The sequence below is a fragment of the Hesperophylax consimilis genome, chromosome 28 (genome assembly GCF_061612785.1).
Source record: "Hesperophylax consimilis isolate HC1 chromosome 28, BYU_Hcon_1.0, whole genome shotgun sequence".
Lineage (NCBI taxonomy): Eukaryota > Metazoa > Arthropoda > Insecta > Trichoptera > Limnephilidae > Hesperophylax > Hesperophylax consimilis.
The window spans coordinates 17,854,939-17,880,413 of NC_142863.1; the positions used below are offsets into that span (position 1 = coordinate 17,854,939).

The 25,475-nt window shown below is 36.7% G+C and overlaps 1 protein-coding gene across 5 annotated transcripts in view; it reads right to left on the bottom strand.

Annotated features, from left to right (window-relative positions):
- shot (dystonin-like protein short stop) overlaps positions 1-19,354 on the bottom strand; it is a 644,554-nt gene extending 625,200 nt beyond the window's left edge. For all 5 annotated transcript variants that reach the window (XM_089648723.1, XM_089648721.1, XM_089648709.1 and 2 more), the window contains exon 1: positions 18,830-19,354. In XM_089648723.1, the coding sequence (XP_089504849.1) occupies positions 18,830-18,932 (103 nt within the window). In that variant the 5' untranslated portion in view covers positions 18,933-19,354. The remainder of the gene's footprint in view (positions 1-18,829) is intronic.
- Positions 19,355-25,475: the final 6,121 nt, after the last annotated feature.

A 25,475-nucleotide genomic window follows, 5' to 3' on the forward strand; every position in this document is an offset into this window, starting at 1 on the left:
ATTATTTTATAATTTGGACGATGTCCGTTAATAAATAAATACAATACCCACCATCTTTCAATTGTCTACCTCCCCCCGAACAGTCTCAAGACATAACCTGAAAACACAGGTACACGTGTATCGCAAGGGCGCGGCCGCAAGGCTGGGAAGCAACACGTGGCATCTACGTGTCTAAAGTACTTACCAGAAGAAGGGATGAAACTACCCTTATCTGCTTCTAGCCCCTAGATATACGGGGCACCTGGTCCTACCCCACGATGGAAAAACTAACTACACGCAATATAGTAGTAAGGGGTGGTAAATATATGCTCCCCTAAAAGAACTATTGCGCGCTATTATTCTGTTCTGGGAAAATTCCCTATGACGTCATGTTGCGTGATGTCGAAAGAATTGATTATTTTCAAAAAACGAATTCAGAGGGTTTCAAGGATGAATTTGTTTTACAGTACAACTTGATTAAACAGTACAATGCAAACGTACTTTACAGTTTCTTTATGAAAGACAAACATTCTGTTGTTTGAATAACATAAAAATATTATAATTCCTTTGATAGCAAACACTTGACAACCTACGTGGTCGAGGTAGCGGGGTCCGGCGGTGTTATTTCACAATTTATTAATTTAAAATAATTTATAGTATATTTGCGGAATGTTCCAGAGTGGAAGTCTCAATATCAGTATTTCAGAATTAAAGGTTGTGGTGATAATCTGGCGTGTAAATAGCACAGACCATCAGGGAATATTTTAAATCCCTATGAAAAAAGGGATTGGAAAAAAAATATTTCAATCATTTTTGTCTTAAATAGACCTCTTTTGACAAATGATACAAACTGGATAAATCCATCTGATCAATGCAAAGGTGTCGGTAATCGGTTATCATTCACCTGCAGAGCAAAATCCATCCAAAAACGACCAGAGATGTCTCCTTTGTCCATTATAGATATTAAAAATTAATTAATTCATATATGTATTTTAAAAATTAATTCACACTAATTTTAAATTTTAAATCTACTGCTTCTCCAGGTTGCTTGAAATGGCTTTGGCTGTTTGGTGACCAGATCTAAAAAGCCAGGTATTTCTCCACCTGGAGATGATATAGTATCACTGGCTCCAGACGGATGGTTGCAGTCGGGAGTCTTAAGCGATATTCACATATAAATATAAAATAAAACGTAAGAGGAAAATGTTGTTTTTTTGTGTGAATACCGCACACTATAACAGCAGTCCAACTGCTCCCAACCTCCAAGACAGACATAGACTATGGCATCTCTAAATAATATAAAACAAAGTCACTAACCGCGTCTGTCTGTTGCGCTTAGTTCTTCTAAACTATGCAACGGAGTTTGATAGGGTTTTCACTATCATTTAGAAAATTTCTTCCGGAAGGTTTTTATACAGGGTGTATCGGCACTAACCCGACAAAATTTAACCAGCTATTCCTTAGCAAATTTGGAGTAAAAAATGTTATGGGCACTTTGCTGTCCGGTAGCATTTTTTTTTCAATTAAAAACAAAAAAATTAAAAATTTCCACACTCCATCACTGTCATTGCTTTTCGTGTTCAACAGCTGTTATAAGCAAGTATGTCGAAAAGCGTCTTCGCTCTTTCGCACACACTAAATAATAATAGTTAAAAATGATACGAATTATGCCGTGCCATTTCGTTGTGATTGTAAAAGCGCGCCAATATAGGTACACACGTACATTATTCAACGGAATTCGAATAAAATATTGCCAGATGGGTTTTCAAACTTTGACAAAACAGGATAAAACAGTGGAGACATGTGGTGAAAATATGAAAAGTAAATTTTTTATTAAAAAAAAACGTTACCGGACAGCAAAGTGCACATGAGATTTTTTACTCCAAATATGCTAAGGAATAGCTGGTTAAAGTTTGTCGGGTACGTGCCGATACACCCTGTATATAATATATGGATATTATATTTATTGAAAGTAGAGGAAAATTGTGCAACACCGGGTACAAGTCAGATAATTCTCAATAATTTGGGTATGTTATACGGCTGAGGGGAGTGGGAAACAGATGGGGAAAAAGAAAGTTGAAGGACACCTGACGATTCAGATCTGACCACCAAACACGAAAAAAGCCATTTCAAACAAAGTTTCAAATCTGAATTCAATCAGAGAACATCTTCCACTCCGAAATTCCACTTCCGATATATAATTAATCAAGCTTCATATTCTAGAGCAAAAATAGTTTGCAACGATTTTAAACATCCGATAAGCAAAAAGTAAACATCACGCCTCACGTGTGCGCCATTAGGTTAATTGAATAATAATAATAGATAATGATAAAGCTACCTGTTGTGTTTGATATAATAACGTTTGCCGAACCATTGATCGACACATCAATGGGATCTTCGGCACACGAACATGAATGGCGTAGAAAAAAATCTAGACGCGGGCGAAAAGTTCATTCGAAGAAGTTGTTTTAAGAACAGGTTAAGTCGTTTTTTATTAGAATCTTCATTGGTGTTTTTTATTCAATGCATTGCTAGTCGAACTCGCATTTTGGACAGGTCAGTTATAATTGGATAATTAGTATACGAGTAAAACTTGTTCTTTACTAACCAGCTAATGCATTTGAGTGACCTTGAGGTGATTTTTTACAAGAACGGAGTTGCATAATATCAAAGACAATGTATCTCCAATTTCGGTCGTTTCTAGAAGACGAGACAATACTCTAAAATAAAGGCAAGAGTCTTAACGACGTAAGTGAAGACGCCGTGCACGTAAATATGCGACGCGCGGCCCTGGTGTATAGTAAAGACCTACAGTTGAATTTGCCCTATCGAATCTCTAAAATAAAGTGGGAATCTTAACGACATAAGTGATGAAGGCGTGTAAAATAATATTCGGCGCGCGGCCCAGCTTAATAGACGGACCTACGGTCGAATTTGCCCTGGCAGGCCTAGATAATCGATCTTTCCGTTGTGTTTATTTGAATTTCTCCTGATGAACGTATTACAAAAATCTCAAATATTTCTAGAGGGATCACTTGGAAAATTAATTCATCGTCTATAAATATAAAATCTAGTGCTTACCGCTAATTTTATAGTTGAACAAAGTTATATGAAATTTTCAAACCGTTTTACATAAAATATTTTAATGGCTAGGTCCTGTTTTTACGAATCTTAAATACAAATAACTTACATCTGTAGGGATCCCTTTAGAAACATTTTAGATTTTAGTAATACGTTCATTAGTGTTCATCCTACCGGCTGCGCCAATTGTTTTATCTCTGCTTTACTTGCAGATTTAGTGGGGAACTCTTGCGAAAAGCAAAAGGTTCTTTTACTATAATTGCGTTTATTTACGTTACAATAAATAGGTCTGGATTTAGCTACACTGTTCACTGCCCGAGGGTTGGTAATTCTGTTTCTAGAAGCTTGTTGTCTGGCAATAATATCCCATAGGCAATTGCTACACTCTAGCTACATCTGTCGGACTCTGGAGTAAGCTTTATGACGGGTGCCATCTATTGGTTGAAAACCCAACTTATTACCAAACATCACAATTAGAAATAATTAAAATGTGAGCGTCGAGCAAAACCCCCGTTATAAGAATATTGTGTCGCCTTAAGAACTGAAATATACTAAATATAGGCTAAATTTTTTGGGGTTCAAATATTGAATCTCCTAAATGACCTGAACCTACTGTAAAACGCATTATAAATATTTAAACCTATATTTTCAATCCAGCAGGCAATGTTTACTATTAACACAGATATTGTATCTCCTCAAAAATATAATTTATCTATCCAAAATATTGCAGTTATTATCATATACAGAATGGCACTAAAAAATCTAATTTTCTTAAGTTCGTAAAAACTTTGTATTTAATACATACTCGAAGCAATTATTTTTTCCAGATATAATCAACATGATGTAATGATCTCGACATTGGTTAATTGACATGGAAATCTCAGTACCTCAAAGACGTCTAGTTTAAATTGCACCTCCCTCAAAATGTTAAAAAAAAAATCAAGAATTTACTAAATTTAATTTTTGGAGCACGTCTCTTGCCAAACACTCCACCCAATTACTAATCTAATAGGTACAACAAAAAACGTACGGAAGATGACATTGCAAACAAACACACACTCGCATTATAATATGTGTACGCCGAACTCTCTTGAATGAGAAATGAACAATCAACAATCATCGGACAGATCTACAAATTAATCTGTGCATTCGGGGGCGTTGCCCCGTAGATAAAACAATCTCGAAAGTAGACTGAATGCTGTATACATGCGAACCATGAGGCAAATGTGTGATAAAACTGTTTGTGACCATGTGGGAAAAATGTGAAAATTCGCAAATAATGCAAGGAAGGGCAATGAGTGAGATTGAGAAGGGGACAGTTAGATGGTTATTCGACTTCATAAAAGTCTAGTCCAATGAAAACTTTTAATAATAAAATATTACAGCTTCTTCTATTAAGGCCCCGTAGTAAGCGTTCAAAGATGGTTTGAAAGGGCGATATGTAGATACGAATGTTAGAGGGAGCGCGCTAATATTAAAAACGATAAAAATTAATCGAAAATTATGAAAATATTTAATAGTACATGACTCGTTTGAAATAGAGCAAAAATCTCTCGAAAAATGTGAAAATTCGCAAATAATGCAAGGAAGGGCAATGAGTGAGAGTGAGAAGGGGACAGTTAGATGGTTATTCGACTTCATAAAAGTCTAGTCCAATGAAAACTTTTAATAATAAAATATTAAGGCCCTGTAGTAAGCGTTCAAAGATGGTTTGAAAGGGCGATATGTAGATAAAAATTATGCGAAAATTATGAAAATATTTAATAGTACATGACTCGTTTGAAATAGAGCAAAAATCTCTCGAAAAATGCTTTAGTTGCATTTAAAGATACACTGTGAATTTTTTCATGCCTAAACATACATTTAAATAACAGAACTTAAACAGAATTTAAATAACAGAACAAAACGTGTTTTTAATAATTTTCGGAGCTTACTTTGCGATTTTTTTCTGTCGTGGGAATTTCATATAATTAATAACGTTTCGGTATAACTAATGTATAGATATATTTTTTTGTAGTTATTAATTTTACTTTAGTAATGTGTACATTTAAGTTTACAAATGACTAATTAATTTGTTACATATAAATATACTATATTTTTTCTTGCTTGATGTGGCTCCTACACAACATCTTGAACTTTCCAATTGGGGCAGACTTTAGGTTTTCCGGCAGCGCATTATAGTATTTCATCCCTTTATACATATAGTATACTATTATGAGTATTTGCCTAATCCTTGTTTGTTAGCCTGATTTCATTGCACGTCCTAGTTTTATGTTTAACAGAGCTACATAACAAGGTTAGTGATCAATCGAACCTTATTGTTGCACAAAATACTACCGTCGCCAAACTGTCGGCGAAGATAGTTGCACTGGAAGCCGCCAGCACCTACGGCACGAGGGAGCACGCAACCAGTGGGCCGTCTACCTCGGGTAATTCTACGGAAGGATCAATCCCGATCAAGTCTTCATCTAGCGGGCCATCGGCCTTGGACGAATCGGCAGAAGGTACAAACTCATCAGCATCTCCGACAAATGAGGAATATCTCGGGAAATCTAACCCGGACGAAAAAATAAAGAAAAGGAAACCAAGAAAAAATAAAGCTAAGCCACTGAATGAACCAATCAATTCTAAACACGTTGATTATCAGAGTGAGTGGCAGGTGCAAGCACGAAAGCCGCGACATCGTACATCCCTCATAATAACGGGCACTAAAAAAGAAACGGCGTTGCGAGCAATAGAGCGAAAGCATTATATCCACGCTTGGCGCTTTAGCCTAGATACCGATAGCACACACGTGCACGCATTTCTCAAAACCATTGAACCGGACTCCGAATTTGATATTGTCTCATTGAAGGCAAAAGGGAACTACACCTCCTTCAAAATAGGTGTCCCGGAAGAAAAGAAAGATACATTCCTAGATGCCGCCAACTGGCCGGCAGGTATCGCTGTGTCTAAATTTAAATTCTTATCACCATCAAATAAAGAAGGTGGCACACAATCAGGTAAATCTTTACCTACCTAAAAATGGCAAAACTAGCGTTGAAATACCAAAATGTGCGTGGTCTAAATACGAAAATAGGTGAATTTTCGAACAACGTTATTTCACAAAATTCTGAAGTTATTGCTCTAACTGAAACATGGTTGCAAACCTCTGTATTCGACGCAGAACTGTTGTCCACCAGCCAGTACACAGTACATCGCCGGGACCGAGAGGGGCAACGAGGGGGAGGGGTACTGCTCGCAGTACGTAAACCGTTAAATTCAATAAGAGTAAGGGAGCTAGAAACAGATGGCGAACACCTCTGGGTAAAAGTCTGTAAAGATAACTTCACTGTGTTTATATGTGTAGTGTACTTCTACTGCACAGATGACAGCGAAAATAGACGTATTTTCTATGAACATTTAGACAATAAAGCCAATATATTATTAAATAAGAACATAATAATTTTGGGTGATTTTAATTTAAATAATAAACCCGAAGACGTCTTAACTGATTTTTCGTATTTCACAAACTCGAATGGACTGACGCAGTACAATAAAGTGAAGAACAGTAGCGATAACATTCTCGATCTTATCCTTAGTAATATAAATGTGTGTGACGTGATGAGAAGCGAGGAACCACTGGTGAATGAAGACCAGCATCACCCGACGCTGGACATTTCCGCGCGCCTATCAAGAGCGGTTCGGTGCAGACGAAGACCCCGCCAAAACGATCGCCGCGCCCCCCGCGGGCCCCCGCCTTCGCTCCACAATTATAATTTCCACCAATTTAATTATAAGCGAGCAAACATAGAACTGTGCAATAATATTCTTTCGCATTTTGATTGGACATTTTTGTACACCATAAAATCTGTAGACGAAGCAGTGAAATATTTAAACAATGTACTGTTTAGTATTTTTGAATTATGTATACCAAATAACAAACCCAACATCACAAACGATGTATATCCGATATGGTTCAATAAGAGCATTATAGATAAACTGAAAAGAAAGGAATCGCTCAGAAAAAGATATCTATTGCACAAAAAGCAATCCGATTATCTGATATTTTCAGCGAGTAGATCCGAGCTAAAATCTGAAATAAAATTTGCTAAAAAACAATACATGGAAAATGTTCAGAATGGGATCAAAGACGACATAAAATTTTTCTGGAACTATATTAGGTCACAAAAAGTTAACCCAACCTCACCAACATGCTTGATTGAGGAAGGCGTAACTTTTACTAACCCTAACACAATTGTAAATAAGTTTGCTGACTATTTTCATTCCGTCTATAGTCAAGTAACCCCTAAACTTGAAACCAATTTCCCAACAGCATCACCCTGGAACGTTGGAGATATCTCACTCGGATTGACCAACATCCAGGAAATAGAAACTTGTATCCGGAATCTCCGACCTGATAAGGCTACTGGTCCGGACGGTATTCCTCCTTCAATAATTATAAAAATCTCTCCAAATATCTGTGTTCCCCTTGCGTACATATTTAATCTCTGCATCATGTCTTCCACATTTCCACAGTGTTGGAAACTAACGAGGGTCAGCCCCATTCACAAAGCTGATGAAAAGACTGACGTCAGAAATTATAGACCAGTTGCAGTACTGTCAACAATTCCAAAAATTTTTGAAATGATTATCTGTGATAAAATCAGTCCACAAATCACGCCTTTCTTAAGAGGTAATCAACATGGCTTCTTACCGAAGAAATCAACGGTAACCAACTTACTCTCTTTCTCTCGACGGGTAGCACAAAGCCTAGACTGTAGGCATCAGACGGACGTAATTTACACGGACTTCGCAAAGGCATTTGACCGAGTAGATCACGATATTCTAATAAAAAAGATGCATAAAATAGGTTTTAATCAACCCTTACTGACATTTTTTGCGTCATATTTAAAAGATAGAAGTCAGTATGTAAATATAAATGGATACGACTCCCATAAGTTCGCAGCTCTGTCAGGAATTCCTCAAGGATCGAATCTCGGTCCCATGTTATTCCTCATTCTGATTGATGACATTCAGGATTGCATACGTCACAGCTCATGTCTACTATTCGCAGATGACATGAAACTGATGAAGGAAATCGAATCAGATTATGATTATTCGAAACTGCAGGCCGACCTCGATTCAATCATGATATGGTCGGTAGAAAATAAACTTAACTTCAATATTAAAAAATGCGTTGTTATGACTTATAGTCGTTCACAAAATCCGGTATTCTGCCAGTATAGAATGAATGGTGAAGTACTTACACGCGTAAACATCATCAAGGACCTTGGGGTGATCTTTGATCCTAAGCTAACATTTTCAAACCACATAGTCCAGCTTACCTCGGCTTGCTCCAAAACTCTTGGTTTTGTAATTAGAACTTGCAAACAATTCAATAACAAAGAAGCAATGACCTCCATGTTCAACGGAGTGGTCAGAAGCAAGCTGGAGTACGCCAGTACTGTCTGGATACCTTATCAACTTAAATACATAAATATGATTGAACAAATTCAAAAAAAATTCCTAAGGTATGTTTACATGCGATCATACGGAATATATCCGAAATTCATGCATCACGTGGAACTGCTAAAGGAGACAAATTACCAAAGCCTGGAGACTAGGCGTAATGCCGGACTCATGGTATTTGAATTAAAGTTACTAAAAAACCTTATCGATTGCCCATATCTCCTGTCATGCTGTGGATTATTCGTTCCTGATAAATACTGTCGAAATCGTAGCCACGACCTATTCTGTATACCGCAGGGTCGGACAGATGTCATTGCCCGACATAGCATGACAAGAGGTATGACCTTACTAAATGCCCTACCAGCGGATATAGATGTGTTTAATATCACTATACCATGTTTTAAAAAATATATGTACATGTATTGTTAGTTTTAATAAAATTGTACCATAATTGGACTTACCTGTCTGTCGTACAATAATAAAAAAAAAAAAAAAAAAAAAATGTTTGTGTATGTCCTTGTTGTATACAATTTTATTTGAAAAATATTTGGGTAGCAGGTTGTTTACTATTTTGTGTACAATAACATATATTTATAACAGATATTATCTTTAAAAAATAACATATATTTTTTGGAACTTAAAAACTTACAGAGATAAAGGGAAACTTGTTATAAATCGACAGAAATCGAGTATGCGGGGGCTTAAGAATATTTGGCTTGACTTTAGGAAAAGACGAGCCTTTAGTCGCGGTAGCTTCAGTTAGTACTGGGTACTGGGCAAAACAGTCGACTGGAAGTTTATTTTCTTCTTCTCAGAATTCAAATAATGTAGCCAGGTGTTTCGACTAAATTAAATCTAAAAATCAAAAATAATTTTGCTAATAATATTCTAAGAAATGATCGCATATACGGCTTTGTATGACACATGGTACTGTCCACGTTTCAAGTACAGACGAGAAACGAGTATTAATTTTGAATCACATCCTCTCGATGGACAAACCTAAATTATCATTTGTCGCGATGTTGCGAGTTGCGACAACGACCGGACACGGTAGCACTGAGTTATCCATTACAGATGATGCCCAATAGCACTGAATAGTAAAATTGTAGAAATGTTATTTATACCGATTTAAAAGATTTTTTTTTTTATGTGACACCTCACAAGAGTGTCCCTGCCTGTGCAGTGTACATACAGGGGAACTATGTCACCACCCGGTTGGGCGGCGTTGTGAGGCGGAATAAGGTAGGGGCTGTAGGAAGGGATTTGTTAATGCGGGCCTTGAAGAGGCTCGGATTATAGGAGGGAGGAAAAACAGATGCCGGTAGCTCGTTCCACATACGAGCCGACTTACACAAAAACGAGTCGTAAAAACGGCCCGTTCTCATGAAGCCAACGTCAACCGTGAACGGGTGTTCAGTTCGTGTCCGTCGAGTTTCGCACACGTGCACCGGTGCATCAGGAATCAATGCTGCTAGCTCCTTGGAGCAGGCTCCATTGAAATACCTGTAGAACAGACACAGCATGCCTACATTGCATCTATGCATTAGAGAAGGCAATCGGTCTGTTAACAACGGGTTGTCAATCAGACGGATCGCTCTCCTTTGCACAGATTCAAGCAGGTTTATCAAGTATTTTGGGGCACCAACCCAAAGGTGGCTCCCAAATTCAATAGTTGGGCGGACTTGAGACTTGTACAGGGTCAGCAGCTGGTCACTGTTGAAGAATCTCCTAGCCCTGTACAAGACGCCCAACTTTTTGGAGGCCTGATTTACTCGGGCTTCTATGGATCCCCGATACTTAAGCTGGTCTGATATAGTAACTCCAAGCATTTCAATGGAGTCTTTATTGGGGAGAGTGCTCCCATCAAATTGCACCAGACAGTCATTGATCTCCCTCTTTGCCGAAATCAGACACGCTTGGGTTTTTGAGACGTTGAAACATTATTTTAAACAAAAGGAAATTAATTATTAATATAAAGTTACGTAGAGATGACACTTCTTTGGATTTTCCGTCCGGTGACCAATAGTAACTCGGTGCATCACGGAGAAAGAAGAATGAACTATGACGATGTGGTATTTAGCAGCAGGTGACTCAAGATGATTGCACATTACTTCCAACGTTCAAAAACATTCTTTGTTAACAAATTATTAGTCGCTCGAAATAATTATAATAATATTTTTTATTCCAGGATGTGGGGAGGTTAGTACAATCCCACACGCCCCACATAAATATACATATTTTTTGTACAATAGGTATGTGAAAAATGAAAAAAATATATGAAGAAGAATAAATTAACAACTATGCAGGGCGTGGTCTTGAGTGAGCTTGGGCCCAGCGCTCACTCAGGAGTGGCTATTGGTACTGGTAGGCTACGGTCACCAACGTGTTGGCGGAGGCCATTAGCCGCATCCTGGCTCCAGTGACCCGGTGTCTCATCAGGCCGGCAAATCCATTTAGTCCTAAATTGAAAATATCTTCCGAGTAAAAATATATGCCGCCGACGGGAATTGAACCCGCACCTTCTGATGTCCGGTCAGGTGCTCTGGACCACTGAGCTACGTCGGCTTATTTACAACCCGCCAAATAATTCAATATGTACTAGTACTTCAATCAACAATTACTGCTTACTATATTTTTTCACCTTGTTGATTGAAGTACTAGTACATAATTGAATATAGCATCGGCGGCATTTATATTTACTCGGGAGATATTTTCAATTTGTATGGATATTTCAAGCGACTAATTATTGCTTATAATAATTTGTTACCCTTCGTGCTATGCATAAAAAACCTTGTCTTATACACATTAGTTTATCATTAAAAATAAATTAATACTATTATTCCTAACAAAGGTTGTCAAAACAAAGAACACGTTTTATATATGACGTAAAGTTGAGCTGAAATTTATGGTCACGAGGTGATATTTTACAAAAATGGCGCAAAAAAATAAGTCGAGGATAATACTTGTTATACTACCTGGCTTCACATGAGCTCCGTCCCTCTATTCACAAAATTCACGATGGAAACGACGTTAGGAGATGAAAAATTGTGAAAATTTCACCACGCCAGAACACACCATTCGAGTTTTTTTTTGCTACACATTTTTTAGTATTAGGGCATTTTGTTCATGTGAGAGGGGGGCTTTACTGTCCTTTTTAAATGTCAATTGTCATTTTCAGCTGGCAACGTAATTTCTATCACGAGCTATGGGCCTTTGAAATATCTGTGTTATAAGATAAAAGAATCTTCCTAGTTTGACAGTTACAGTTTTTTTTTTATAGATAATGTAATATTTATTTATTTACGCCCTTAGGGGTTTTAAATAAAACAATTCTTGATAAATTACATAAGAGCATTAAAATTAACATAACATAAATAATTTAAAAAATCAACCAGTAAAAAAAACTGTTTTTTTACAATAATACTTTTTTTCAAATGTATTTTAAATTTCATTTTTGGTTTGACTAAGGATCGAACTTTCCTATCCAGGAACTTGAGTCAAAAACTCGACCAACCTCGCCAAATTACGATTGGATAAGACCGAAATTTGTTGCGTATATTAACTGCTGCAATGTCATCGAATTTCAGAGAAATGCGTATTTGTCCGCGTGTTTGTTCGTGATTGCCACCAACAAAAGTTGATAGAATACATTGTCATCGCCGAGTTCCGAGCTTGATCGGTTGTCGGGAAGTGGGTTAATTTCAGCTTCCTAGATTTGCATTCATTCATTACCGAAAACAAAAGTGAAATTAAAATAGATGTATTTAAAATAAAAGTTTACTCTATACTAAGGGCCAAGTGTTTCACAGAATTTGAACAATTCATCTAATTTCAAAGTCAATTTTCAAGTTCTATTAAAGTTATGTTATCATTTCAGTTATTTTAAGCAATTTTTCTTCGAACTTGAATTTGAAAATTAAACAACTGACCCTAATTTTTTTTAAAAGAAAAAGCGAAAGAAAAATCATACAAGAGGATTGATTTATTGCTTGATAATAAAAAGTAAGTGTAAAAATCTAGTAATATAAAATTAAAATTTCAGCGAAACCTTTTAGTATAACCAGCAGACGATAAAATTGAAGTTTCGCATTCCGGTGACAAAAATGCAAATAAATGCCTACAACAGCGTCAAATTCCGAGAAGCGAAGGACCTTGTTAATTTTATGACGAGGCGAGTGACAAAAATTGAAAACATCTGGCAGACATTGTGACTATGAGATACCTAGCACCGGCGACATGCGTTAGTACAGGGGTACCAAACGTTTCGTTCCCAGGGGCAAGACATTCAAGATCTCGCGGGTCGAGAATAAAATAAAAATTACAAATTTATGAAGATATTAAGGGTGGTTGATACTTACGCAGACGCAAAATATTGAGAAAAAAACTGATGTTAGTTTTCACGACGACAGGACAATATTGTATTGTCCCAACACCGGACGATTATCCCAGAGCGAATAATAATAATAGCATGGCATTTATATAGCGCAGTTTAGTGTCATTTCACTTCAAGTGCGCTTTACTATAACAAACTTTAAAATGGTAATTCAGTATTAGTGGTTCTTAAAATTATTCCTACAGTGTGCCTTACCCAATACAGATCTAATATTATAACACTAAATATGTACACTGTACACTGTTTATAACAAAGTGATGACAAAATTTAGAATAACAATAACAGCAGAACAGGACAAAACAAGAATATTAAAACTAAAACATAATATAAAACAGGCAGAAAATTCTCATTTCTGAGGCAGTTTGCGCTGAGAAATGAGAATTTTCTGAGCAGACATTTTAAAAAAGTACAATAAGGAGACAACCGAAACCAAACAACTACCGGAAGTTTTAGACATATGTTTAGAGGACAGGACAATGAACCAAGAGATTGTCCTAGAGATAGACGTGCAAGCTATCTCCACAGGACAATGTCTTATCCCCACCACCGCGCTCGGTTAGATAATTTCAGAGAAAAATATTCAAATATTCAAGCAAGTGACACGAATGCATGTAAATAATAATAATAATAATAATACCTGGGTGACTTTTATAGCGCCGTTTTTGTGCAAAAACACCTCAAGGGCGCATGTATTGTTATTTGAGTAGTGCCGCGTTCCCCAACTGGCTCAAGGCGCTTCGAAGAAGTTTGGACTCTTTATTCGGGACCCAACATTCCCACAACGCCTTCCCCCCTCTTAGGAACAGAGTTGGGACTCTTGCGCGGGGTTCACATATTAATTTAAAAAAAATAGATTTCTATTTTGTATAATATGAGGTTTAGACGTTTAGACAGCAATAAACGAGAATAAAGAAAATTTAATACAATTTTTTTAAACGCTCGGCTGCTGTTTAGAGTGTATCGGGCCGAAGCGTGGAGATAGTTGAAGGGCCCTGACTCACGGGACAAAGACATCACAGGGTCCTTTCAAGACGGTTTATATTTCAATTGGAGACTTAATTTCTCAGACAAAGTGTAGTCAGAAAAGTGGATTGTATTTCTTAGACAATATAAAAATGTACTACTCGAATGGAAAAAGATGATATATAGCCTAATATATTATAACATTTAAGAGTAGATGCTGATAGAAACATGTTGGTAGGTTTTAACCTCTAGTAATAATAATAACTGGATGACTGTATAGCGCCGTTTTCGTGGAAAATCACCCCAAGGGCGCTGTACAAAATTTATAATACATTTCTACAGTGATCTATGTTATTACTAACTATTTATGGAGATAATATACAGAACAATACTTACCTGGTAGGTCACTTGAGATTAATACTTAATTAAAATTAACTAATTGTTTATTAGCGAAATTTAGATACAGGATTTAGGACATAATTGGAAAATTGGATATAACTGGACTTTCTCTCAGGAATGGTATATTTAATTTAAGGGTATGACAGGTTAAAAAGGTAAGTTTTTAGTTTAGACCTGAATTCTGTTGGACTTGTTATGGATCTTAGTTCCGGAGGGAGTTTATTCCAAGCCTTCGGCCCAGATACTCCGAAAGCGCGATCACCAAACTTAGTATTTGGCTTGCGCTTAGGTTCCATCAGTCTGCCTACAGCTGATGATGTTGCTGATCTAAGAGTTGACTGCCTCAGACCAGTGTTTTCCGGGACGCATAGTTCAGAGATGTAGGGTGGGGCCATTTCATCGATGGATTTAAACACCATCCAGCACAATTTGTACTGGATTCTTTCAAGGCACTTGAGCCACCCTTAGTAATACTACAATCTGTTCAAAAGTAGAAACGGTCCCGCAATCGATGAGGTATTTATTATCTTTCTATAAAAATGTAAATGTTCGTTTATTCAAAATCTTGAATCTCCGAAAGTTCTTCACATATTGCTTTTAAATGTTGACAACGTTGCATTCGAACACGTGTGTGTCTTTATAAACCTAAATTATATAGATGTCACCTGTGACAGGTAAATTATGCGTTTTTAACAGCGCTATCAGTTGGACGTTAAAGCAACACGATTTGAAGGTCATCGAATGTGACGGGAGTTTGAAAACAGCGTTCGAAAAAATTCACCTGCGGCGCTTTCCAGGAGTCAGGAGGTATCCAATATATTCGTTCGTTTCCTTTGGGTCTATTATTTAATTGTAGTTATGTTAGTTGTAAGTCTCTAACTTTAAGACACAGTTTTTATTTTATTTTTTATTTTTATTGAAACATATAAACAAGGTTACAATTTTTTTAACAATATAAACACCAATATATCAATCACTCTCCTAATAAAGCAGCTGCTTGTGTTTAGGAGAGGACAACAAAAATATTTTTACATTTGTTTAAATTAAACAAAAAATATTAGTAATAAAACAAAAAAAAACACAAAAAATAACAATAAAAGTAATAAAAATATAGGTTAGTTAATAAATGATTCAATGAATTTAAAAGGCAAAAACATATTTCTAAACAATAAGTAAAGTTATGAGGTGGTACAAGAGTATTTTAAGGTAATTTTTTTTTTTATATTTTTCGTAGTTTTCTTCCGATCGTATATCAAGGGGTAATTTATTAAATTTACACCCTTGAATATTTAGTGATGTGCTGTTGTGGTTCGTGCAAGTGGCACGGTTAGTCCTCCAACAGATATTATTCTTTTGCTAATATTCAATTGTGGTAAATTATTTTTACTAAAGAAATCTTTATGTATTTGTAGAAGTTGTGTATCAGACGTAATCGTGACACACAAGACTGTAGATAGGGCCGGTGATCCCAATCTGTGGAGGCGTGAGATGTCTTCCTTCAGTGGCGTGGAGGGGTAGAACGGGGCCGTCTCTGTAGCCGCTGTAGAGCTGGTCCGATTGCTTGTCGCTTGTTCTTGAGCTGATTCCGAGTCTGGTCCGAAGGGATAGGCAGTCCGTGGTCCAGGGTGAGGCGGGGGTCAGAGTGAAAGAAGGCGAGTAGAAGCAGAAGTCGGAGCGAGGTAGAGGGCAGAGCAGAGAGAGAGAGGTGTAGAGCTGGCGGTGGTTACTGGAGATCTGACGTTTGAGGGCCTGTTGCCCGTTTTATAGCCGCCAGCGGGCGCACGACGCGCACACGGGCTCACTTTCTCTTTGATTCCTGGAATCCGTGAGCCGTGTTTGCGACGCTATCGCGGCGCCGCGCCGCTCGGCCGGTAGTTTCGGGCCGTGGCCGAACGTGACCACGGCCTTCCTTTGTTTGAGCACGATCCTCAGAACCGTGCCCGTGGGACGTAATGACGGCGTACCACCGGTCATTTGTGACGCTATGACGGCGCATGGCGTACGGCACGGCTTCCCACTACGTTTTGGCACGGTTCTAACAATCGTGCCCGAATTAAACATGTTTATGATTTTACCAGCTCTCACACTACTTCTCTGCCCGTATACCTCTAGCCAAGCTCAGAAGTTTCATTTATTGTATTGACATTACATATTGACATTAAATATACATTTTTACATAATTTTTCATACATTTACAGGCAGTTTATTCAATTTAAAGACAGGCAAGGTTAAGGTAAATAGCAGATTTTAATATGGGGCGACGTCGGCTGATATTGGAGCAGTACGTCCGTTACAAGTTGTATGTAATAAATATGTTTGTCATTTTAAGTCAGTAGTTATAAGTCTTAGTCGTAAGTCTTCGATTAAAGTCCCTAGTTATATTTATAAATCTTAATTGTAAACCTATTATATTAAATTTATTGTATGTTTATTTGTACAGCGCCCTTGAGAGGTTTTCACTAAACGGCGTTATGCATATCAGCCAAATATTATTATTATTATTTCTAGGTGTACCCCGCCACGCTTTGCTGTAGCTCAGTCTATCTGTGCAGATAGAAAAACAATAACGCGTGTTGCTTTTACGTCCAATAGATGGCGCTGTTTTTTTTTTAAAGCATGTTTTTAATTGTCACAGGCGACATCTATATAATGTAGGTGTATAAAAAAACACGCGTATTCGAATGCAACGTTATGTCAAAATTACAAAGCCATTGGTGAAGAAATCTCGGAGATTTAAAATTTTGAACAAACGAACATTACATTTTTCTTTATAATATACTGATAGATAGATAGATTGACAGGGATCTTTACAATATAATATATTATTGATATACATACATTAATAAATAATAAGTGTTCTAACAAATTCGATCTCCTTACCATTTTATTACGATGGTCGATGACATTTGAATTTGAAGTGTTACAAATTTGAAATAAGTCGTCCCGGACAGCTAATAACTTTTAACGATAATATCATATTATTTTCACAGTAAAATTATTAACTAATAAGTATGTAATTAATGTTAAATGTTTACCTCTTCATACGCGAATTTGATTACCAATGTGTGCGTTTTATGAAACAAAGCATTTAATTTTGTTTTGCTTGTTTTTATACCTGGCAATACCATAAAATTTATGCAATTCGAAAGAAATATACGTTCGCGAAATGTCTATAAGAATACGATTAAAGGCATTGGACATTCCAGTATCTTGTCGTTTTTTTTTCATACAAGACTGTGAGAAAGAAAATTTTCATGGACGTCTTTTAGGACGATCGATGATGACTCGGAGTAGTATACTGTTAGTTTTGAAATTCATGACACATCATCAAATATCGATATTCTTTCTCAAGCAGAAAAACACTTTGATTAGCCTGTCTAGTCCTGGGAGCTGAAAGATCTTACGCAAAATTTGCGACATCAGTTTTCTTGAAAACAACATTAAAAGGTACTTTCGTTCGTTGGTTAAGTTTCTCCTTTGGCCACTTTGGTGAGAAATTGTAAACGCCAGACTAGGTGCAAAAAAGGTCTATTAATAAAATTAAGTAGGTACCTACCCATAAACTACACATTTAATTCGCTTGTTTACGATGCAGATAAAAAGTTACTTACCTACCTACATATATTTTATTATTGTCATCTACCTACAGGTACCTACCTACTATAAACATTTTTACTAATATCATAGAACACGAGCAAAAATTTCAGAACTTTCGTATATTTTTTGTAACTGCTCGGAGCAGTGGGACTATGGCATCCCCAATTGGGAATGTTCTGAGGCTGCAGGGAGTGGGGAAAAGTAGATGAGATACTTGTCATACTGCCATTTTGCCTTGTCAGCTTCAGTCTCATTTGGAAGATCTATTCAATGTGTCTTGAAAGGGGTTGGAACTTGTTTCAGCGCCTTTGAGGTGTTTTTCCACAAAACCGGCGTTATACAAATTATCCTAGTACCTGGCTATTCAGGTTTTGCAATTTGGGATATGTTGTTAGACGTCAGGGGAAGGAGGCGAAGAAGAGGAAGGTTGCGTGATACCTGGCTATTCAGATATGGCCACCAAACACGGCTAGTGCATTTCAGATTATCAATCATTGTGGCCTTCACAAGGTCGATACTGATAGCATTTACAACTACGATAAACATTTAATATGGATTGCTAACAACAACAATAAAAATATCAGTCAATAAAGACGTTGCTCTCTAATAATTATTAATTAAATTACAAATAGTGCGTAGTCTCAAATGTCAAAATACGTTTCGAGTCCATGCGACAATCGGCATTCGATAATGCCTGGTTTGATAATCTAGCAGCTGTTTCAGAATATAAATGCCGATTTTATAGTAAACCGCTTTACGTAATATAAATAAAACGTTACGTGGAATAATGGTTAGCAAATAGTTATATCAAAGTTCATTGTTTTTTAGCGTTTTATCAGCAGCGGTTGGTTGATAAAGGAAGGTATGTAAATATGCACGCCGAGTGCAGTACAAACTATGTGTTGGTATTATTATTTTACCAAGTAAACATAACTTATTTGATTAAAATTATGTTATTTAGGTTACCTGCTATTCTAAGGACAGCTCTGTCTGCCGGGTCTAGTTGTAGGATGCTCAAGGGCTTGTCTTTGGCCCATTCCTTGAGGCTGAAGTCGTTTTCGAACTCCATTTTCGACCCTCTAGAATCGCACTATTATTAACATTGCACTCTAACAATTATTTGGCTACACATTACTTTAAAACTTGATAACATCACAGCACATTTGTATCACTCGGCAAACACAACAATCACACTAGAATCTGACAGTTTCGACACGTAAATTGTGGAAAATCAATAAAAACTACACGGAGAGTAGAAACTGACATAGAGCGCAGTGGACTCGCGTAAGTACGCGCGCTGCACTTCAACATAACCCCCGCAATACGAAACCGGCGGCGAATACGCTCATTTATTAAAGAAACACCGCTTCAAAAATCATTAGGATTCATTATTAACTAGGTATTATTCTAATGGACACTGATAGCGTATTAACTTAGCGGGTGGTTTTCTAAAACTGTCTTTTTTGACGGATCCGGCGGCATGCCTCACAGGCAGACATGAAGCGACTGGTTAGTTCGGTTTATAACCGCAGCGCTATCGTCGGCGCGATCAAACGTAACTGAGAAACTCATTCCTAACCCGATACAATAATAAAATAATAATTTTTTTAGGTTCATCTGGCGGCAGAAACTAGTATTAACATTTAAGCATTGAAAATTTTACAAAACAATAATTTTTCATTTTAGTTCTTCTTTTCGTTGCTAGGTTTTGGATTTTTTTATTAACTTTTCAGGGATGCGTGTGTATTTCTTAAGTCAGCTGTTAATCAACCTTTAGAATGACAACGTTTCATTTGATACTGCTAGTTTATGCGATAATAGGCACTAAGAAAAGTTGTCTTAGAGTTAATTATCTATTGAAGTTTTCGTGTTGGTTGGAACGATCTTTTTTTCCAAGCGGTCGTAATAATTTTATTGTGTTGTCCCGGCGTGCGGCATGGCGCGCGCATCCACTTCGTGCTGCAATAAATAAAGCGATTTTTTTTGGCGGCAAAAAAAAACCGTTGTATATTATTTCTATTATGAAAATATGCGTATGATTGATGGCAGCCAACGGTCAATTATGTTCTTATGTGTAGCCGTAGGTCAGTATGTTTGCGGTTTTTATTACTGGCGATTGAGATAGACAGTGATTCTTCAATTGGAAGATAATAAATATAAATAAATAAAACTCTTATGGTAGGATTTGAGACGTTGTTAGAACGTATGTTTGTGTGTGCCTACTTTTCAATTTGACCACTATGCTGTCATGAAAGATAATTTTTATTCTCTGTTATTGAAATATATAATTTGACACAGTTACTTCGGATGACAGAATAGATGATACATCTTGAATCTTGACATACACTAATGTTAGTTAGGTAGTTTCAACGCCATTTTGAATTTTCGGTCCCCAGTCCGTTCAACTTTTCATCAAGTTGTGATCAACTGTTAAGCATAATAATGACCGTCATGCCTGACAACTGATCACAATTTGATCAGAAGCTTAAGCAGGTCGAGAATCGGCGTTTAAAACAGACCGTTCGAACACAGACAATTTTAAACTAATGACGGAAATTACTGGATGAAAATAATTGGATATGATTGGAGATTTTCACGGCCAAAAGTATTGAATTTTTTGTTTTTTGGGGTATTATGCCGTGTTGAGATACCTCCTTCTTTAGCCAACGTTTCGGACAACATTACAGTGTCCATCATCAGGGCAGATATGTGACGTTGGCAGGACACATCTGCCCTGATGATTCTGTCCGAAGCGTTAGCTAAAGAAAGATGTAGCGCAACACGGCATAATACCCCAAAAAATAAGCTATTATGAAAATAATTGCATTTGAAAATTGTAATATGGAAAAAAATCTCCGCAAATTCACTACGCCAGAGCTCACCGTTCCAAAATAATTTTAGTTTATTCAGACTTCAAACCAATAGAATTTCAAGGAAACACATTGCGACATAATAAATTGACAACATTAACATTTTTTATTGCCGACTATGAAAAATGGTTGCAATAAATGCATGAAACAATGTTTCGGCTGATATTGAGTATACAATGAGCTATTTGCATGATGATTTAAAAATGACATGAAATTTTTTGAGGAAGATTTTCTAAAGTAGAGGATCCTAAGCACAGACATAGGAATTAATAGACGAGAAGATAATGGCGAGGGGTAAAATCAACTGTTGAAGAACGAAGGGGGTAAGGCTGACTGTGATTCGTCAATAAATCAATCTGACAGTAAATAGGCATCTCGCATTATAATATCACCATTTAGTTCTTAAAAGTAAAATCTGCTTTTGAATGAATATACATTTTTACATGGGAGCGCAAATTACTCGCCGCGTTATGAACTAATTTGCGAAGTCCAAATTCGGCAAAGTAAATTTCTTCTGTTTGCAGAGTCGTAGTTAGTTTCAGAGTATTTAGTTAAGACACTTTTACAAATGTTTCATAATTTACTTACCCCAGTAAACAACGATGAGCACACTTGAGAATCGCTACATTGTGATGTGATAGTATATGTTTCTAAAACTGATCCATATAATACGGTGTGAATAAGCTTAAAATAAAGTAAAATAATGCTTACTTATGGAATGTAATACGACAATTGGGTTTATTCTCTTTTTCACATCTATTTATACAAGTTTTCATATAACAAGTCAACATTTTGCCGTGTTATTTCGTAAAATGAACCGATGATGCCTCGACCATAGTTCGCACAAGAGTGATGACGTCACGTTTTCAAATTTCACTTGAGGCCATACGCGAGCACAGCCGGCTCCAATGGAACCGGTATGGGGAGTGGGGATAATACGCTTTTAATCACTTAGGGCAGGTCTACTAATATTCATATGTCTATGATCCTAAGGAATATTTTTTGTAACTTTTTAATTGCTTTTTTCGCAGATAAAATAATACAAATTAGGTGTGTATGTACATATAAAATTGAGTTATTCGTCTTTTATGGTGGTATCTTGAAATATAAGGGTTGATTAAATTTATGAGCTTACTGGAGTATAGACAAAGACGTCATTTTGATCTCCGATGACATTTTTTCAATTAATAATAAAAAACATTGTGACAAGTCGCCATCGTCGAGTTTAGAATTTTCAATTGGCTGAGTAACCACCCACCTCAGCACGTCATAAGCCTGGGCCTTGTGGACAAATCCTGCTTGTACCCTGTGGTACGCAAATTGGAGAGTAAATAAATTTAAAAGTTAATAAAATAAAGTTTATACTTTATGATGGTCTTAATTTACACCTACTAAAAGCAATTAAAGAGAAGTTCAATGTAAAAATACCAAAATGATGAAACTATCTTTTTAATTAATTATAAATTTTAATATTCATAATTACAAACATATTCTTCATCTTGATGCTCACCACTCTTCTAGACACAAGCGCCAGCTTATATAGAAGAGGAACATTAAAAAAATCAAAATTATTTTGTTAATATTAATGATTATACTCTGATTCATTATTCAATAATAAAAAATAAAAAATAAATCTCGACACATCATTTAAAAATGAAATTAAAATGAAATTAGTACATTTTTGATGATTCACAAAGTAAAAAAGGGGTAAACGTAACGTACGTAATAATCTACGCGTTCATAGATGGCGTTAATTTAATTATTTTATGAAACTACACTTTTTGCTAGTTATGCTTTAAAATATTAAGACTAATTATTTGTTTGCGCCTGTATATACGCAATATGAATCAATCGTTATATCCGTATAAATCTCAATTCTTTAAAGAAAGGAATACAAATACGATATTGTATAGAGTTCTGCTTTTCTGCTGATTATAATTTCTTCAAAAGCTGAAAGGAACTTGGAATTAGCCATTAACGAGGACCTTTTAAAGGGGAAAAAAGCAAATGATGATGGATGCCATTTGATAACAAAGTTACATTAGAATTTTTGTTTACATCCCATGTTTAAATTTCACTTAGAATGAATATTTCTAATTCAATTAAAAATGCGTGCAAGAGTCTCTTTCTTTTTATTATTCAAATAGGTCATCCAATTCTCACACACGTGCAGCAAACAATCGACATAACCCACCATACAGAAGGCAATTAATTATTATTTACAACGGATATCACATACCAATATAAGTCTATCATTATTAAAATTAAAAATAACTACTTCTAGATATGATTTAGCAACCGGCAATACTAATAATAGGATGGATGAAATAAAGGAAATAAATATTTGATATGGTACTCAATCAAATTGCCAATTAAAAACTTCATTACATAAGGTGGTGTAAGGTCTTACGTAATAATTTTTGAATAATAAAAAAATAACAAGTACCTACCTAGCTACTACTGAAGAGGTAATTAGATAGAAGTGTATTGTGAAGTGTAGCATGCCAGAAGTAAGGTCAAATTTTCTTACTTTAGGTGAAATAATTTATTGAACGCGACCCGTCTGTGGTCTAGGGGTAATAGTTTTTTTTAACAGCTCCAAACAGAATGCCTCTCAGGGCCTATGTCATGTTTTTGGGGAGTTGTGTGGGTATGAATCTAGGGATCAGTAGGTCCAGGAGTGACGAACGTGTGAATTAATCCCTCCCACTGCTGTGCAAGGCGATGTTCGGCTGGAGAGGTCAAAAGGTCTCCCTCAACCAGTCTCTCCCGGTCAGGCTTGCACGCAATTGGTGGGCAGACGCATTTATCGCCAAGACATGGACAAACCTCACCCCATGAACCCGGGCACCGCTGCTAAGTAATCAAAAGTAGCGAACCACTTGGGGTGATCTTTGGCAGAGGTGTTGGCTATCCAATAAATGATGGCGACATAACGATATAAAATCATTAATAGCGATGACAAAAAACTAACCTATAAACCTTACCTACGTAACCGTTTTATCCTAGTTTTTGTTTCATCACTTTTCATGACTTTGATTTCAGCACACCTTTCATATAATTTTGAAAAGTGTGCTGAATTGTCATTTTGATGAGTTATCCAGTCACCGTAAACGTAGGTAGAAAAAAACAAGAGACAATAACGTTTGAGTCAAGTGAAGTCAAGTTAAAACAAGATATTTTGTAAAGTTCTGGAGGCTATCTCTAAATATGTCCGGAATGTTGCCACTACGGTGGATTTTATATAGTCGACACATTCTCACAAGAGTTTGAGAGAAGGTTAAGTTAAGGTTTGCCGGGTTCGAACCCGCGACCTTCGGAATGGCAGTCCAATGCGTTACCACTGGACTATGCCGGCCTAACATTACACCTAATGTACACTTTGTATGTTGACTTGTGTAAGGAAAAAAAATATGCACATGAAAAATGTGGTTGTATCGAAACATATTTAACACATGTAACCATAAGTTCCATCAACCACGCAAAGATATGTGCGACTCGTGTGTTAAATACGATAATGCTAATTCGCAAGAAAAAATATCTCTTTCGGAACAGTATGATCTCCATATAAAACGCAAAATTGCTGCACAGAATAAGGAAGTTGAGTGAAAAATATTTTGACTTATAAAAAATATGTTCATGTAGAATTTTGTTTTTTTTTTGACGATTTAAAATGTGCCATTTTCGATTTGCCGCCAAAAAAAACTTGTTTTTGAATTCGGCAGCGTTGACGTCACGCCGGGCACCGTTGGTGACAGCCGCCCTACCAGTCAGTGGCGGCTTCTATGTAATAATGACGTTGTAGCCAGTTGGAACGGTTTCAGAATGTGAAATTTTTCAAATAAATAATTATGAATGTAAATATAAATATTTATTATTAGTACAATGAACGGAATCAGAAAAAAAACTTTAAATCTTACATACAATTTTACAGGTATTCCTAGTTTGTGAAAACATCCCTTTAAAATACTAACTTTACATGAAATCCTCATGTATTTTTTGACACTAAAAATAGAGTTAATTAGCTAATAAGGTCTTTAGCCATAACTTGTGTTATTTGAACAACTTTCGTGTCTCCAAGCTCGAACGGATTCAATTGATCGCGTATTCGACTTCTTTAAATTCTAAGAGCTTCGTTAGTTCGTCTCCATTCATAAGCCAGTAATTATACATAAGGAACGACATTATTCAAAAGGTTGTTGTATTGACGGCAGGGACGGCCCTGAGCCAAACGGCGCTTGGCGCTAGTGAAAACCTCAAGGGCGCTGTATTACGTGTTAGGTGTTATCATCACCATGGTTCCTTGACCCTTGACCCCTTGGTTCGGGAGCGGATTGCGCCAGTTGCGCCTGAGTAGGGCCGGCCCTGATTGACAGTTAACCGAAGCTTATGTGAAAGTGGCGGCTTTTGTCTACTGACATTTGTGTTGATGGCTTACGTCGGATTTAATCAATATCGTGTTGATATAGGTTTTATCGATCGACCGTGTTAGATACGAGTGTCTATATGTATGATGCTAGGCACCATCTACTGTGTGAGGAGAGGCTGGACCTGGAATGGACGGTGGCAGCTGAAGTTCAAGACAGGGACGTTTGAAGATGCCTTGTCGAAGCGATGTCCCTGCCCTCAACGGGACAAGAGTGAGAAGGCTAGATAATGAGATATTTCAAGTGGTTCATAGTTACAACCAAGGGCGGATCCAGCTTTGGCGCCAGGGGGGGGTCACGTAGTCGTGGTCAAGT